Raw genomic sequence first — 15633 nt, 5'->3', positions numbered from 1 at the left:
TCTGCGTGCTTGCTTTACGCCCTGGCCCCCAATACCCCTCAGACAACAATTTGTTTAGGGCCAAGACTGTGTTACTCTTCTTTGAAGCTTTCAGAGCTTGCTGCACGCAGAGTAGAAACTGAAGAAACATGTATCGAATATACTGGAAGCCAGTCTCCAACAGGTGGGAGGGCCGTGGGTCTACACCACTAGATTCTCTACCACTTGCGCTCAGAAGCCCTCACCAGTTTCTCATGTTGCTTCGTAAAGTGCATGGTAACGTTCAAACTCCTTAACATGTTTATCGAGACCTTCCCTGCCCCGGCCCACACCTGTCTTTCTGCCTGGTTCCCAAGACAATCCTGAGCCCCAGCAGTCAGACTGGTCCCTTCACCACTCCCAGAGGCCCCTTGAGGCTCCCTGCCTTCAGGCCCTTGCTCAAGTCTTGCCCAACCTCTACCACCGAAACCCGGCTCACACAGTCTACTCCCTGGAGACTCTATGTGCTCCCGGCTGGGCTTGCTTCCTCTGCCAACCAACCTCGCCTTGCATTATGGTCATCCAAGTCTCCCGACGGGAACATCAAGATGTGTCTCTTACCCGGCCTTCCCCTGTGTCTATTACAGTGCTGGGCCCTGAAGAAAGGGAGAGGGAGGAATACAAGTTCGAGGTAGAATTAGGCGAAAGGCTGGATCGAGACAGGGTTGGGTTTAGGGTTAGAATTAGCACTGGGTGAGTCAATTCCCAATCCCACCCACTAGGCGGCGCCCGCAGTCTCATTCCGGTCAAGACGCCTCCGCTTTTTGAAGTTTATTACCTGTTTTACAAGTTTCCTTCCTGCCCTACTGTCCCTTTAAGAAGGTGATCCAGGTGAGGCCTGGACTCCGCCCCGGGCTCTGGCCCCGCCCCCCGCCCCTGCCCGGCCGGCCCGGCTCGCCCAGTCCTGGCACCCAGGCCCAGCCGTCCGGGCCTCGGTCCCAGGTCCCGGCCCCGCGCCATGGAGCGGCGCTGGCCCCTGGGGCTCGGGCTGCTGCTGCTTCTCTGCGCCCCGCTGCCCCCGGGGGCGCGCGCCATGGAAGGTACCGACCCCCGCCCCGCCCCTCCCCCTCCTCCTGGAGTCGGCATTCCTGAGGAGGCCCTCTCCAAGAGCCCCTCTCCAGCGCTCTTGTTTTGCCCGGCTGCCAGGCGATCGACTGGCCAGGCCAGTCTTTGGTCTTTAACCCCAAACAGCTGCTTTCCCGGGTCAGTCACCCCCGCCCCTGCTGGCCAGCAGTTTTCTCCTGGGGGTGGGGAGTGAGTTTCTGGCGGAAGCAGCCTCCAGACCTCCTACCCCAGCAATGGTGGGGACCCCTCATTCCCAGGCAGCCCCGGCCTCAGGCGCCCAACCCAGAGATCTGAACCCTCTGAAGTCAGAAGTGGAAGTTGCTTTATGCCAACCTAGGCCGGGGGACAGAGGGACCTGCCGCTGGGGGATGGGTTAGGACTCTGGGGGCAGGGGCTTCTGGAGGCAGGGGTCAAGCCTTCCATGTGGACACTTGCATGCTCTCTGACCCTACTACCCCCGCTTCCTGGACTCTCCGCTGTGTCTCTACCCCCAGTCCAAACCCCCAATCACGGGCAAGGCAGGCCCTTTGCCAGGGGGAGGGAGCCTCTGCACCCAGGACCCCCTTCCAAAGTCCCCTGTCCACACCCAGCCCACTCATGACCCCCAGAGGCTGAGCTCCTCTCTTGACCATCCGCCCTTCCAGTTCTGCGGCTGATGGGTCCCCCAGGCTGCACCAGCCCTGCTGAGTGAGAGGCTGCCCGTCCTCTCTGGGGCTGCTCTTCCTAACGCTTCCTGCGCTGACTTTGGTCAAAGGTCCAGCCCTCCAACCCTTGCCCCACTCTGCTTTCCTCCCTTCACACTCGGGAGGAAGACAGACTAATCATCGTAACCCTTCACTCCTCCTTCCTGGGCCGGTTTGCTCCCCTAAATCTCAGGAACTCACAGCTGTTAACGGGATGCTGAAGCCTTGGGGCTGGGGGGCCCAGGAAGAGGAATGTGGGTTGCATGTGTGCGGGGGCCTTCTCCCCCAGAGATGACAGGCCCCCTTTCTCTCCACCTTCAGTCACTCTGATGGATACTAGCAAGGCACAGGGAGAGCTGGGCTGGCTGCTGGATCCCCCAGAGGATGGGGTAAGTGTCAGGGGAGGGAAGGACCTAGGGTGGCTCAAGGCTGAAGGCCAGTGTGAAATGGGGTGGTGAGGTGGGTGCAGGAACGAAGAAAAGAGCAGGAAAAACTGGAAGTGTCTCCTCTGGGAGGGGGAGAGGAGGGGAGGTGAGTCAGAGCCTCCTGAATGTGTGGAGCCTTGGAGGGGGGGGGTGTCAGGCTTCACCCCATGGGGACCCAGTCAACGCCTGGCTCCTCCTCTCCCTGCCCCAGTGAGGGAGGGCTGAATACTTGTGAGGACCTGGGGGAAGATGAGAGTGACACCTCCTGGGAAGAGAATGGACCATCCCTGGGATGGTTGAGAGCTGAGACCCAAACATAGAAGAGTGTCCTCAATCTGAGGTCCATCCATCCCAATGGAGTTGCATAGACAGGTTTCAGGGGGTCTGGGAACCCCATAAAAGTGTATTCAAAGTTGTGTAGCTGTATGTGGACTTTTTTTTTTTTTTCTGGAGAAGAGAGCCAGAGTTTCATCAAATTCTTCAAAGGGTCTTTGACTCTCCCAGCGTTAAAAGCTGCCCCATTAGAGGTCCCTGAGCCCTTGACACCTCCTCCGCCTTCCCCAGCCCAGGCACACCATGCCAAGCCCCTTCCCTCCTTGGATATTCTGAAGACCCAGTGAGCGGAGGTAGGATCTTGTGAGTCCCATAGAGCACCTTTCTGTCACTCAGCAGAGCTGGCCCTGGAAACACGGGAGCCTCCCCAGGTGCTGCAGCCTCCAGGACTCTGGCCTCAGGCCTCTTCCCTCTGGTCCTAGACCCTGTTCTCTGGGTGTTCCCTTTTCTCTTTCCTACTCCAGGAGGAATCCAGCCTGTATTTCTGGGGTTGGGGTTACTTGCTTTGTTTCCCTCGGAGTCCTAGGGCCCTGGCTCCACTCTCGGCTCTCCCATGGAGTGGCCTGTAATTAGAATGAATAGACTAAACCATAATGTATCCTACAGGAGGGGCTGCTCAGAAAATCCTGGATTAGGCCAGCTCTGATAGGCACCTCATCTCATAAAGCAGCTAATCACTCCACAGTGAGGACTGCAGGTCCATCTGCTGGCTCCCACGGGCCGCCCCTGCCACCCCACCCACCCAAATAACTCTTCCCTAATTGGGCTGGAGTGGAAGCAAGGCCCCTTTGGCAGCTCAGGCTAAACAGCTTTGTACTAGGAAGGCAAGGAGACAGCAGCAGTCACATTCCCACTGTCTGCCTTGTCCCCCCTCTACCCCGCCCCATCTTTTCAAAACATACACACACACACACACACATTCAGATTCACGCTCCCCAGAATGTACCTATGTAGCAGCCAGCAACCAGAGTGATAAGTGAAAGGATCCTTGTTGCTGATCCTGGGCAGCTGCTTCTCCCCCGTCTGTCACTGCTGGAACTGGGGGAGGCGAGTCATAGCTGGGAACATCTGCTGCACCTGGTCCAGCTGCAGCCCTGGTGGTCTAGCTAATGAGCTGCGCATTAACCACTCGCCACCTTTCCACCTGACCTCCACCCCAAGCCTTCCACTCCGCTTCCCCGTCACAGCTTCTTCCTAAGAACAGGCTCTAGGTGCCTTCTATCATTGCAGCCCGGACACCCCTTGTCTGATCTTTGAACTCCCTAACGTAATACAAAAATACGTGCCTCACAGCAACGTATACTTCTGCCCCTGCCCCCATGCCACCCCAGACTTTAGTTAATGGTGCTTTTTCTCGCCTTTTCCCAAAGCTGCGAGTAGCAATGAAAACCTTTGGGAAAGTGAACTTTCTATGGGCCTCAGTCTCTTCTTTATAAAATAAGGGGGTTGCAACCAAAATATCAATGGAATATTTTATAGAATTTGAGAGCTTTTTAAATTCATCTGGCAGAGGATGTACTTAAGAATGTCTGAGAATTCTTTTGAAAAAAGAAGAAGAATGAAGTAGGAAACTTGTCCTACCAGATATCAGAACGTACCATACAGCACATCAATTATAATTAAAACATTTGGCATTGCATGAGAATATTCAGGTCAATGGAACAGAATAGAAAGTCCCCAAACAAACCCGCATATTTGAGATTTTAGTATGTGATAACATTGGAGTTGCAAATCAATGTGGAAAGTATAGACGAATCAATAAACTGACAATTTGGTGTCCATAATTTTTTTTTTTAAAAAGGAAGAAGGTAAAGTTACATCTTCACACTCTACACACAACAAAATTAATTCCAGGAAGATTAAAGTCTAAACCTAAAAACCAAACCTAAAAGAATGTTAGGAGAAATATAGAAGATCTTTATAAGTTTGGGATGGGAGAGCTTCCCAAGCAAAATACACAACACAAAAAGGAAAGAAGATAAATGGTATTATGTAAAAATTTTTAAAGTATGTCAACATCACAGACATCATTAGCAAAATTAAATGGCATGATGGAGAAAATATATGAAATATGCATTTCAAGCAAATGATTAATGTCTATAATGTAAAAAAAAAAAAGGTCATCCAAATGAACACTCAAAAGATAACAGTAGAATATCAGGCAAAGTTATAAATACGTAACTGCATAAAAATACAAATAGACAGTGAACAAAAGAGAAATGCACAACCTCCTCCTCAAAGAAAGGTAAATTAAAATGGCCAGAAGCTGTTTTGTCCATAAGATTGCCAAAAGTAAAAAGCTCATTAATATCCAGTGTTGATGGGGTTTTGAGAAAATGCGCCCTCCTGCATTGTGAATGTGTAAATTGATAAAGCCTTTGTGGAGGACAATTTGGCAATATCTTCTTATAAAATTTGTACTATATTTACCCTTTCATACAGCAGGTCTACAGAAATCTTACAGGAATCTGTACATGTTTACTTAAAAAGTAAAAAATCACTAGAAGTTACTTAAATGTTCAACAGTAGATGAATGATTAAATAAATTATGGTACATCCATACAATGGGATACGATTTTATGGATTGCTAAAAAAAATTAGGTAGATCCATATACTCTTGTGGACATCTTTCAAAGACTTTTTATTCGTTAAAAAAAAAAAAAGTAGGTTATAGAATAACACTTGTATATTTTTAAAAATTATGTTAAAAACACACGCACACGAAAAAAACATTCAAATGTTTCTCTAGAGGCACTGAAAATGATCTGGAAAGTTTTACTCCAAGTTGCTAAGAATGGGTGGATGGATGGGAGGACTTTCACTTCTTGTTATATGTAAGTTTTTATTCTTTGACTTTTTGTAATAAGCACGTAGAGGCGTAATGATTAAGAGCATAAACTCTGGAACTTAGAGTGTCTGGGTGCACCTCCCAGCTCCTCCTAATAGCTGGTGCCTTGGGCAATACGTCCTTTAACCTCACTGTGACTCAGTTTCCTCATCGAAAGTGCTTAGAATAGTGACTGGCCCATGGTAAGCGCTACATTAGTGCTGGCCGTTGTTATTATTATTAAGATTTTTAATGTAAAAGAAGTTAAGGAGGATGGTCTGGATGGTATCTAGGGGTCCAACCAACTCTTTCCGCTGATGATTTTGATAGTGGCTGTGAACTGGAAGGAATATTGGAGAGAGTGAGAGTCCCTCATACAGAAGAGTTTTATGCTTGTTCTCACCCTCCAAAGGTCAGAGGCCTTAATATTAAACGCAGTCTCCTCGTCTCTGAACAAATAGGCAGAAAGTTTTTGTGCATGAGCTTTTGCTACAAAAATCTGCCTTTGGGGTACCTGACAGCTCTGCTGATGGTAAAAATGGTGCTCATACTGTTGCAGTTGGAGTGGGCTCATTGAAGGGTCCAGAGCTGGCCAGGGTTGTCAAGGGGGTGTTGTCTTGCCCATGCTATATCCAAATAAATCCCCGACCCTAAACATTTAACCTACTATCCTGGGGCCGGGGGGTGGGGAGAGGGCAGGACCAGTAGCGTGAACCTGGGCAGCTCTGACACCAGCTTCCTCGCCATCCGCTCTAGAAAGGGAGCATTTGGGGAGAAGGTGATGATGACTTGGAGGCTGACACTCGTTTTCCTCTCGCAGTGGAGTGAGGTGCAGCAGATACTGAACGGGACACCACTGTACATGTACCAGGACTGCCCAGTGCAAGAAAGCAGAGACACTGACCACTGGCTTCGCTCCAATTGGATCTACCGGGGGGAGGAGGCCTCGCGTGTCCACGTGGAGCTGCAGTTCACCGTGCGGGACTGCAAGAGTTTCCCCGGGGAAGCTGGGCCTCTGGGCTGCAAAGAGACCTTCAACCTCCTGTACATGGAGAGTGACCAGGATGTGGGCGTTCAGCTCCGGCGGCCCCTGTTCCAGAAGGTGCTTCTACCCCTCGGGGCCATTTCAGCCCTGACACTGATCCTTGCCCCACTCCCTTCCATGACCCCGTTCCGCTCAGAAAAAGAGAAGGTGGCAGAAACAGGAAGAGAGCGTAGGTGTGGAATAGTGGAAAGAATGTGGGACTAGAAACCAGAAGGTCTGGATTTGAGCACCTTTTCAGCTGTGTCCCGACATGGGGCGTGTCACGTAACCTCTCTGAGCTGTTTTTCCTTGTCTTAAAGTAGTGATAATAATATTTTATTATTAATAGTATGACTGCCAGCCTCATCTATTTGAGAGGCTTTTACAAGCATCCACTGAGATAAGAGCATGGCATGGTGGAGGCAGGGGAGAGGTATTTGGACTTGTTCCGTCCATGCTCAGTACATTCGTGTGTGACACACGCCCATGAGTATCCCTAGAGTTGTGTAGGAAGACAGTTCTCTGCAGACTACTTTTTAATCCCTTCCCTTTCTTTCCTACTCAAGGAAACATACTGGAATGCAAAAGAGAAGGGAACATATTATTATAGGATGTACTCTCATTTTTTTCCAAAGAGCAGCTGTTGTAAAGTTTGTTATTAGTAATAAATTAACGATGACACACTTTATAACTGATCACCTCGTTGGCACTGAGGTTGGGAACACCTTTGAATAGTGGAAATTATCTGGGCTGTAGCATCCCACAGCTGGGTTCCAATCCCAGCCCCACCATGCAGTAGCTGTATCATCTTGTCCGAGGTCTTCAACTTCTCTTAGCCTTAGTTTCTTCATCTGTCAAATGAGGAAGGTGATGCCTCCCACCTTGTAGGATTATTGCACGGACTCGACAGTGTAATGCACATAAAAATGCTTGGCTCGGTAGCTCCCGTGTAATCAGCCCTCTGTTTATGCCTGTGTAAACTGCAAAGTATTAAGCAAACAGTCGTTTCTGTTATGTGGGAATGAAGCACAACTTTACCATTTTTCCCTCTTCCCCACGCCTTCTTCCCAGGTAACCACAGTGGCTGCAGACCAGAGCTTCACCATTCGAGACCTTGCGTCTGGAGCCGTGAAACTGAATGTGGAGCGCTGCTCCTTGGGCCACCTGACCCGCCGAGGCCTCTATCTCGCTTTCCACAACCCGGGTGCCTGTGTGGCCCTGGTATCTGTCCGGGTCTTCTACCAGCGCTGCCCTGAGACTGTGCACGGCTTGGCCCAATTCCCCGACACTCTCCCCGGACCAGGCGGGTTGGCCGAAGTGGCAGGGACCTGCTTGCCCCACGCCCACGTCACCCCTGGCCCCTCGGGTGCACCCCGCATGCACTGCAGCCCTGACGGCCAGTGGTTGGTGCCAGTGGGGCGGTGCCACTGTGAGCCTGGTTACGAGGAAGGCGGCGGCGGCGGTGTCGAGGGATGCCTTGGTAAGGAGACTCGAAGAGGTGGTAAGAACCTGGAGGGACCACTCAGGGGAGGGTCTACTGGGTGCCAAGGGAAGGAAGGAAGCCGACGCTCCATCTCAGTGATTTTTAAACTGAGTGTCCCAAGGCCCTAGGGAGACACACGCAGGGGTATTCCCAGCACAAGCGATTTGCGGGAGGGGTGTGATTCTCCCAGTAAAACACTGGACAACCTTGGCTCTGTGTCATTCTCTCTCCAGCCTGCCCGAAAGGCTTCTACAGAGCTGACGTGAACACACCCAGTTGTCTCAAGTGCCCCCAACACAGCACAGCCGAGTCTGAAGGGGCCACCATGTGCACCTGCGAGAGCGGGCACTACCGCGTTCCTGGGGAGGGCCCCGCCGCAGCATGCACGCGTGAGTCCGGGGCCGGGGCCTGGCCACCCGTGAGGAGGTGCAGGACCTTGGCTAAACCCGTGTTGGGGTCAGAACTTTCCAGAGCCTATCAGATATCGGGGACCATCCAGGGTGCCGGCCACTTAAAGCCCCCAACGCGCACCCCTGCTCTCCCTGGAACAACGCAGAGATGAAGTTAAGCTACCTTTTCCCCACTAGGAATCGCATCTCCGGGCAAAGGCTGCGGAGGACTTGGAGAATCGGTGTTGGGAGGAGGCTAGGGGCCAGCAGCTCCGGTGAGGACCGTGCTGGTTCCTATTGATGGCCTGTCTTCTCCCACAGGTCCCCCCTCCGTCCCCCGAAACCTGAGCTTCTCTGTTTCGGGGACTCAGCTCTCCCTGCGCTGGGAGCCCCCAGTAGACCTGGGAGGACGCGAGGATGTCAGATACGACGTGGGGTGTTCTCAGTGTCGGGGAGCAGCGCTGGACGGGGAGCCCTGCCAGCCCTGCGGGGGAAGCGTGCGCTTCTCCCCGGGGCCCAGCGGGCTCACTTCGGCCGCTGTGTGCGTGGATGGCCTTGATCCCGACGCCAACTACACCTTTAACGTTGGAGCGCAGAACGGAGTGTCGGAGCTGGGCGCCTCCAAGCCCGCCAGCGCCTCCCTCAGCATCAGCATGGGGCGTGCAGGTGAGCGGTCTGGGGGGCAAGCGGGGCCTGGAGGAGACCGGGGGGCATAGGACCACAGGGACAAATTGATGAGTGGGAAGCAAGGAGAGGCTTCTTAAGTGATTTCCTCCCTCCGGACTCACAGAGACCCCGTCAGGCTTGTCCCTGAGGCTGGTGAAGAAGGCGCCGCGGCAGCTGGAGCTGAGCTGGGCGGGGTCCCGGCCTCGCAGCCCCGGGGGGAACCTCAGCTACGAGCTGCACGTGCTGAACCAGGTGAGCGCACGGCGGGGCACCTCCGCTGTCCATGCCTGGGCACACCCCAGCGTTCCTCGCCTGGGGCGTAGGAGGGGAGAAAGCTGCCCGCAGTGAACCGTGAGGCTTTCTCAGGACGGAACCCTCTGAAGAGCCCTACGCTGACCACTCCGCAGCCCACGCCTCCCACGTGTTCCCAGGACTGCCCTTCTCCTCCACCAGGTCTGGTTTGGCACGGCCCAGGTAACACGAGTCCCCATCCACAGGATGAAGAACGGTACCAGCTGGTTCTAGAGCCCCGGGTCCTGCTGACCGAACTGCAGCCAGACACCACGTACACCGTCAGAGTCCGGATGGTGACCCCTCTGGGCCCCGGCCCCTTCTCCCCTGACCATGAGTTTCGGACCAGCCCACCAGGTGGGTGGGTTACTCTGTGTTCTGGCCCAAACACACACGCGACTGTCAACCCCCTGAGGTTTCTCAGACCCTGTTCCAGTCAGTGATCTTCCTTCTTCGTCTACACACACACACACACACACACACACACACACACACACACACACGCAGAAGCTGCCTGGGCGGATAGCCCGTGCAGAGTCACACCACACCTCCTCCTCAGACACACATTCTGATGCTGTGTCCCGCCAGCCAGCATCCTGTCCAGTCTCCTAACCCCTCAGGTTAGCGTCCATTGGCAGACAGAGCAAGCTGGTGGGCCCTTTCCGCAGGCTCTCTCGCCCAAAGCCACCGAGAGACCGCCTCCCCCCACCGTGTGCCCTGCCAGCCTCCATCATCCCTGTGGGCTCTGGGCACCCCCAGACTTCTTCACCCCACGTGCCTATAGTTTCCAGGGTCGTGACTGGAGGAGAGATCGTGGCCATCATCTGTGGGCTGCTGCTGGGTGTGGCTCTGCTTCTCGGAATGCTTGTCTTCCATTCCAGGTGCTGTTCCCGCTCCCTCCCCCGCTTGCACCACCCTGGGTCCCTTTGCCCTGGCGGAAGCTCCTGAATGCAGTCCAACAGCCCTCCCATCCCCTGGTACCCAAGTGTCCCCGCACCACCAGCTCCCCACCCCCCGTTGTTTCTGGGGAGATCTCAGCTGCAGCACGTTTGGGCCCCTGAGGTGGTCCTGGGCCCCTGAAGAACCTGGTCCCCAACCCTCACAGGAAAGCTCAGCGGCGACGGCACCAGAGGCGGCAGAGGCAGCGTGATCGTGTCGCTGATGGGGACAGAGGTGAGCCAGGAGCACCTGTGCATGCACACGTGTGTGTGTTGGGAGGCGCCACTGGGACGGGACCAAGGGACCCACATTTGCTAGGACAACTCTGGGGGCACAGGTGGGCTCTCTTGTCCCCAGGGCTCTTGTGTTTTGCTACTTCATTAACTTTGGTTAATTAACTTCGTACTGACAGTCCCCCAGAGGCTCTGTGCAATTGCCTCTTAGCTGTTGGTGCCACTGTACTGACACCTGGGCTCCAGGCAGCCTTCCTCATCCTCCCTGGCTGGGTCTGTGGGCTGAGGCTGGCTGGGAGGGCGACTGCCTGCAGGCTCCCTGAAGTCCTCCCAGGCATGTGGGCTTCCTGCTGGTCACCTCATTAGGTGCCCCACAAAAGGGGGAGTCTGGGGGCCATCCAAGTAACAGAGCGGGAGCGAGGCTTGTCTGGGAATGTGAACGAGCTGTGAGTGACCGGAGGAGTATGGTGAGCAGCGGGGAGGAGGGAGGCAAGGAATTAGGGTCAATGAGCCATGGGACTGTTGGGTAACTTGAGGCCGTGAACACGCTGTCGGGTCTGGGTTCCGGCCCACTGCTCTGGGCCCTGGATGGTGAGGACACACGAGCTTTGCGTGTAGACAGCAGGAGGAATGGCTGGGCTATGGAGACGTCGTTGCTGAGGACAGAGACTGTCTTTCACTTCAGCCAGGACAGGGCTCCTCGGGGAACAGAAGAATGAGCGCTGGGGTGTGCTGGCCCCTCCCTCCCCCTCCCCCCAGTACGCCTGAGCCCTGGAGGTGGGCTGAGCCCTCCCTGTTCTCCCCGCAGAGGACAAGCTGTGGCTGAAGCCTTACGTGGACCTCCAGGCATATGAGGACCCTGCCCAGGGAGCCCTGGACTTCACCCAGGAGCTCGATCCGGCCTGGCTGGTTGTGGACACCGTCATAGGGGAAGGTGAGCCCTGTGGGCCCCTCTGTGTGGCAGCACAGAGCGGCCAGCAGGCCCCTTCCTTCCGGCCCTTCCCTGTGGAGCCCAGCCGGCCTCTCCTCTGGGCCAAGAGCTCCCAGATGAGTTTCCTCCCTGCTCTACCCCGTGTCCTGCAACCACTGTGTTCATGTTTTAACCCCCTTATCAGGTGTCCTGGAGCAGCTCCCGCCTCCTGCACCATCTGCTTTTGTGGTTATGGAATTTCTGATAAAGAGCGTTAAACACATCATCTTTGTCAGGAGAGGGGTCGCTGTGCCCAGGCTCAGGCTGTTCTCAGGTGGTTCCCAAACATGGGAGGGATTCAGAGCCTCCCCAGCCCCACATTCCACCCCACCAGGGGCCCAGTGTCCTTGGGCTGCCCCGATCCCTTGGGTCACCAGGGAAAATGGATCTGAACAGAGAACAAAGCTCAGCAGTGTCTTTGCTGATTGTGTGGCCAAGTGACTGGAGGAGCTTGCGGAAGAGAGGCGGCAGTGGTCAGCCTCCCCGGTCACTTGTGTACTGGCCCTGACCAGCCTGCCCTTCGTGAACACAACCCAGCCCCACTGCACGACCCCCACTCATCCAGCACCTCCTGCGTATCAGAACTCTGCTAACTGGGGAGACAGTGCCGAACAGTTTGCAAAGCTGCACTCCTGTTCCAGACTCCCAGCCCCTGGCCCTGGGAAGTACAGCCAAGCCCTTGTCTCAGGGAGGAAGGTACACCACGTTTCTGATCCTCTGGTCCAGAGAAGAAAAGGGAACTGGAGGACTGGAGATATCACTGCCTGTCCCCCTGGGCAGCCTGACGATGCCTCTGGCCATGACCCTGTTTTCTTTCCACCCAGGAGAGTTTGGGGAAGTATATCGAGGGTCCCTGAGGATCACCGGCCAGGATGCCAAGACTGTGGCCATAAAGACCTTGAAAGACACATCTCCCGATGGCCAGTGGTGGAACTTCCTTCGAGAGGCAACTATCATGGGCCAGTTCAGCCACCCGCACATTCTGCACCTGGAAGGCGTTGTCACAAAGAGTACGAGGGGTGGTGTCTAAGAGCATGCGGGGAGGGAGTGGTAGAGGAGGGGTGAGACCACCGGAAGTGGAGGGACGATGTGCTGTCAGAGGCAGGAAGTCTGGTTCTGGGTGGAGATGGGGTGGAGGCTGCCGTGGTGATGTGTGCTTTGTGTCTCAGGAAAGCCCATCATGATCATCACGGAGTTTATGGAGAATGGAGCCCTGGATGCCTTCCTGAGGGTAAGGAGGGCGGAGGACCAGCTTGGAAGGGGGATGAGCCACAGAGCCCTGGGCATTGGCTCTGGGTCCAGGAAGAGGAGACCCGGCCCATCCCCTAACTCGCCCACTCCCTGCTGCAGGAGCGGGAGGACCAGCTGGTCCCTGGGCAGCTGGTGGCCATGCTGCAGGGCATAGCATCTGGCATGAACTACCTCAGTGACCACAGTTACGTCCACCGGGACCTGGCTGCCAGGAACATCTTGGTGAGTCAGAACCTGTGCTGCAAGGTGTCTGACTTTGGCCTGACCCGCCTCCTGGACAACTTTGATGGCACCTATGAAACCCAGGTTAGAGCCTTGTACTTATCACATACACATTCACACACACACACTTACATGCCATACGTACAGTCAGTACGTACAGAGTACACGATGCATGCTCATGTGGACACAATAACTTCCCATGCCCTTCTGTGCCCTGAAACACATCAGCCTTCTGCCCCACGTGCCCTATTAGGGAGGAAAGATTCCCATCCGTTGGACAGCCCCCGAAGCCATTGCCCACCGGATCTTCACCACAGCCAGCGACGTGTGGAGCTTTGGGATCGTGATGTGGGAGGTGCTCAGCTTTGGGGACAAGCCCTATGGGGAGATGAGCAATCAGGAGGTGAGCCCAGGTGTTTCTCACACATCTCATCCCCTCCCCAAATCCTCCATGGCCCTTTCCTTCAAATAGCCTCACTTCTTCTTTCTGACCCACAGTTTGTCTGCATTCCTATCCACTCTCGTCCCCTTCACCTCACGCCCTGTTGTCTTGACTATAGCCATCCTGGTCAGGGGGTCTAGAGGCTCCACTGCAACGATCTTGTGTGAACAGAGCTTCCTCGTGGCCTGCCAGGTTAGCTTCTTACCCTCTTCCTCGCTGCAGGTAATGAAGAGCATTGAGGATGGGTACCAGCTGCCCCCGCCCGTGGACTGCCCTGCCCCCCTCTATGAACTCATGAAGAACTGCTGGGCCTATGACTGTGCCCGTCGGCCCCCCTTCCACCGGCTGAAGGCACAGCTGGAGCATCTGCATGCCAACCCCCACTCCCTGCGAACCATTGCCAACTTTGATCCCAGGTAACCACCCTGGGGAGGGCAGATCTAGGAGAATGGAAATGGACATTTGGCCACATCCATCAAGCGCTGGGCCTGTGGAGCTCCCGACAGAGTCAGGCATAGGAGGCAGCCCAAAATCTGCACCTTTGGGAAGAGAGCGCTCTGATGGAGGAGATGCGGTGTCTCGCCCTTGATAGCTCTGGTTTGATGGAAGATAGGAAGCAAACACACTAAGATGCAAAGTACATATAAGCAGCTGCCAACCTGATACCTGCTCCAGGGAGCTTGGTCACTTAGAATGGGGTAGGGAAGACAGAGAAACCAACAAGAGCCAGACGGGGGATGCATGTCGTGACTGAGAGGGGCAACCTTGTGGGATCTGGGAAGGCGCCCAGATCCTGTAGCCAGCAAGGGTTGGGGAGCTGAGGGCATGCCAATTGCAAATAGTGCAGGGTGCAGAGAAGTTTGGACTTTATCCTGAGCCTAGAGAACTACTGACCAATGTTTTAAAACTGTCCATGCGAGGGACATGATCATTGCATTTTACCAAAAACATTGCCAGAATATGGAGAATCAGCTGTTTGCGGGGGGTAAGATGGGAGAGACGGGCAAGGCTTCAAATGCTTTAGCGGGTAAACCAGCCCTGGCGTGCTGGCCTCTGTATCAAACCACCATATATAACCTTGTTTCTGGGAGAAAATGTGCTCCAAGTTCCAACTTTTGAAACTATCTTTTGGAGCACAACTCCCTTATACACTGGAGACCGCATGTGCTAATCTTTCTGGAATGTTGGATATTTTTCCCCCAGCAGATTTACTTTACTAATGGTTTTTGGCTCTGGCTGGCTTTAGGACAGGAACACTCATTGTATTGTGGGTGTCAGAGTGCAAGAATAACAGCCAAGGTTGGAGGTGGCAAGCAGGGGGCTGCTCCCAGAACTCGGGGGGCCACCCTGAAAACAGCTGAGACCACACCGGCCTTCCAGGGCCTCTGCTCACCTCGTCTTCCTGCTTCCTCTCAGCTGGGATAGTTGATACTTCATGTCTTTACTGGCCCCCATCAGTTGCCCAAAGCTGGCCACTGCAGTGCAGTAGGGCTGGTGGTACCTTCCGTTTGGACCTCCAAGGCTGCCACTTGCCCCAGGACTGTCAGCCTGCCCGTTGCTGTTGCCAGGAAACCGGCCAGGAAATGGGTTCACTGACAATGGCCGGGCTAATCCACAAAGTCTAGATAATCTCTGTGCTCAGACACCCAACTTGAATGCTGCCTGCACATGCATAGAGGCAGAGCCGCAGTTTCAGGAAAGCCCTGCATCCCCCTGCGTGTGACTGAGGTAGCTCATGTCCCACAGGGTGACCCTTCGCTTGCCCAGCTTGAGTGGCTCAGATGGGATCCCCTACCGGAGCGTGGCTGAATGGCTGGAGTCCATCCGAATGAAACGCTACATCCTGCACTTCCACTCCGCCGGGCTGGACACCATGGAGTGTGTGCTGGATCTGACGGCCGAGTGAGGACCCTGGGGGCCCGGGCAGGGGAGGGCTGCTGGGGTTGGAGGCCCAAGACTCACCAATTCCCTCTCCTTGCCCACAGGGACCTGGCGCAGATGGGGATCACACTGCCGGGACACCAGAAGCGCATTCTTTGCAGTATTCAGGGGTTCAAGGACTGAGCCTTCCCCTCACCCACCCCGTCCTCAGGGAGCAAGGATGGGACCGTGGTCCCTCGACCTGCCAGACGTAGGGCTTCGGCGCTGCTCCTGCCCACCCTTCCCTGAGGAACTGCCTCTGGAGCCAGGAAGCCCATTGTTTAAAAAGTGGGGGGGGGGGGTAGAAGTAAAAACATAATTGTGGGAGTTGGGGGAGGGTTTAATATATATTATATACATATACATATATATTTTTGTAAATAAACAGAAACTGAATTTTCAACTTTACCCCAGGGTTTTTATCCCTCTGTCTCCTCCATCTCACCCTCGAG

At 54.6% G+C, this 15633-nt stretch overlaps 1 protein-coding gene across 2 annotated transcripts; it reads left to right on the top strand.

Moving 5' to 3' along the window:
• Positions 1–913: 913 nt before the first annotated feature.
• Positions 914–15473, top strand: EPHA1 (EPH receptor A1). 2 transcript variants are annotated; one of them, XM_061198848.1, is made up of 18 exons: positions 914–1058; positions 2088–2155; positions 6172–6453; positions 7447–7855; positions 8092–8247; positions 8569–8913; positions 9038–9165; positions 9411–9561; positions 9989–10085; positions 10310–10377; positions 11185–11310; positions 12171–12356; positions 12516–12577; positions 12697–12903; positions 13073–13222; positions 13484–13677; positions 15008–15163; positions 15247–15473. In XM_061198848.1, the coding sequence occupies exons 1-18, from the start codon at positions 977–979 to the stop codon at positions 15323–15325; spliced, it is 2946 nt and encodes a 981-aa protein (XP_061054831.1). In that variant the 5' UTR covers positions 914–976; the 3' UTR covers positions 15326–15473. The 2 variants fall into 2 exon arrangements, with proteins under 2 accessions (XP_061054831.1, XP_061054832.1); XM_061198849.1 differs by lacking the exon at positions 2088–2155 and having other exon boundaries at positions 983–1058.
• The last annotated feature ends 160 nt before the right edge of the window (positions 15474–15633 follow it).

The sequence above is a fragment of the Eubalaena glacialis genome, chromosome 8, assembly GCF_028564815.1.
Source record: "Eubalaena glacialis isolate mEubGla1 chromosome 8, mEubGla1.1.hap2.+ XY, whole genome shotgun sequence".
NCBI lineage: Eukaryota > Metazoa > Chordata > Mammalia > Artiodactyla > Balaenidae > Eubalaena > Eubalaena glacialis.
The sequence above is the reverse complement of the archived record's forward strand: the minus strand, read 5'-3'. Positions and strand labels throughout refer to the sequence as shown.

Bases quoted from the DNA above. Each gene is read 5' to 3' on its own strand.
- EPHA1 (XM_061198848.1), top strand. From the start codon at position 977: ATGGAGCGGCGCTGGCCCCTGGGGCTCGGGCTGCTGCTGCTTCTCTGC. The intron at 8,914-9,037 runs GTGAGCGGTCTG...CCGGACTCACAG, and splicing joins CATCAGCATGGGGCGTGCAG to AGACCCCGTCAGGCTTGTCC. The intron at 11,311-12,170 runs GTGAGCCCTGTG...CTTTCCACCCAG, and splicing joins GGACACCGTCATAGGGGAAG to GAGAGTTTGGGGAAGTATAT.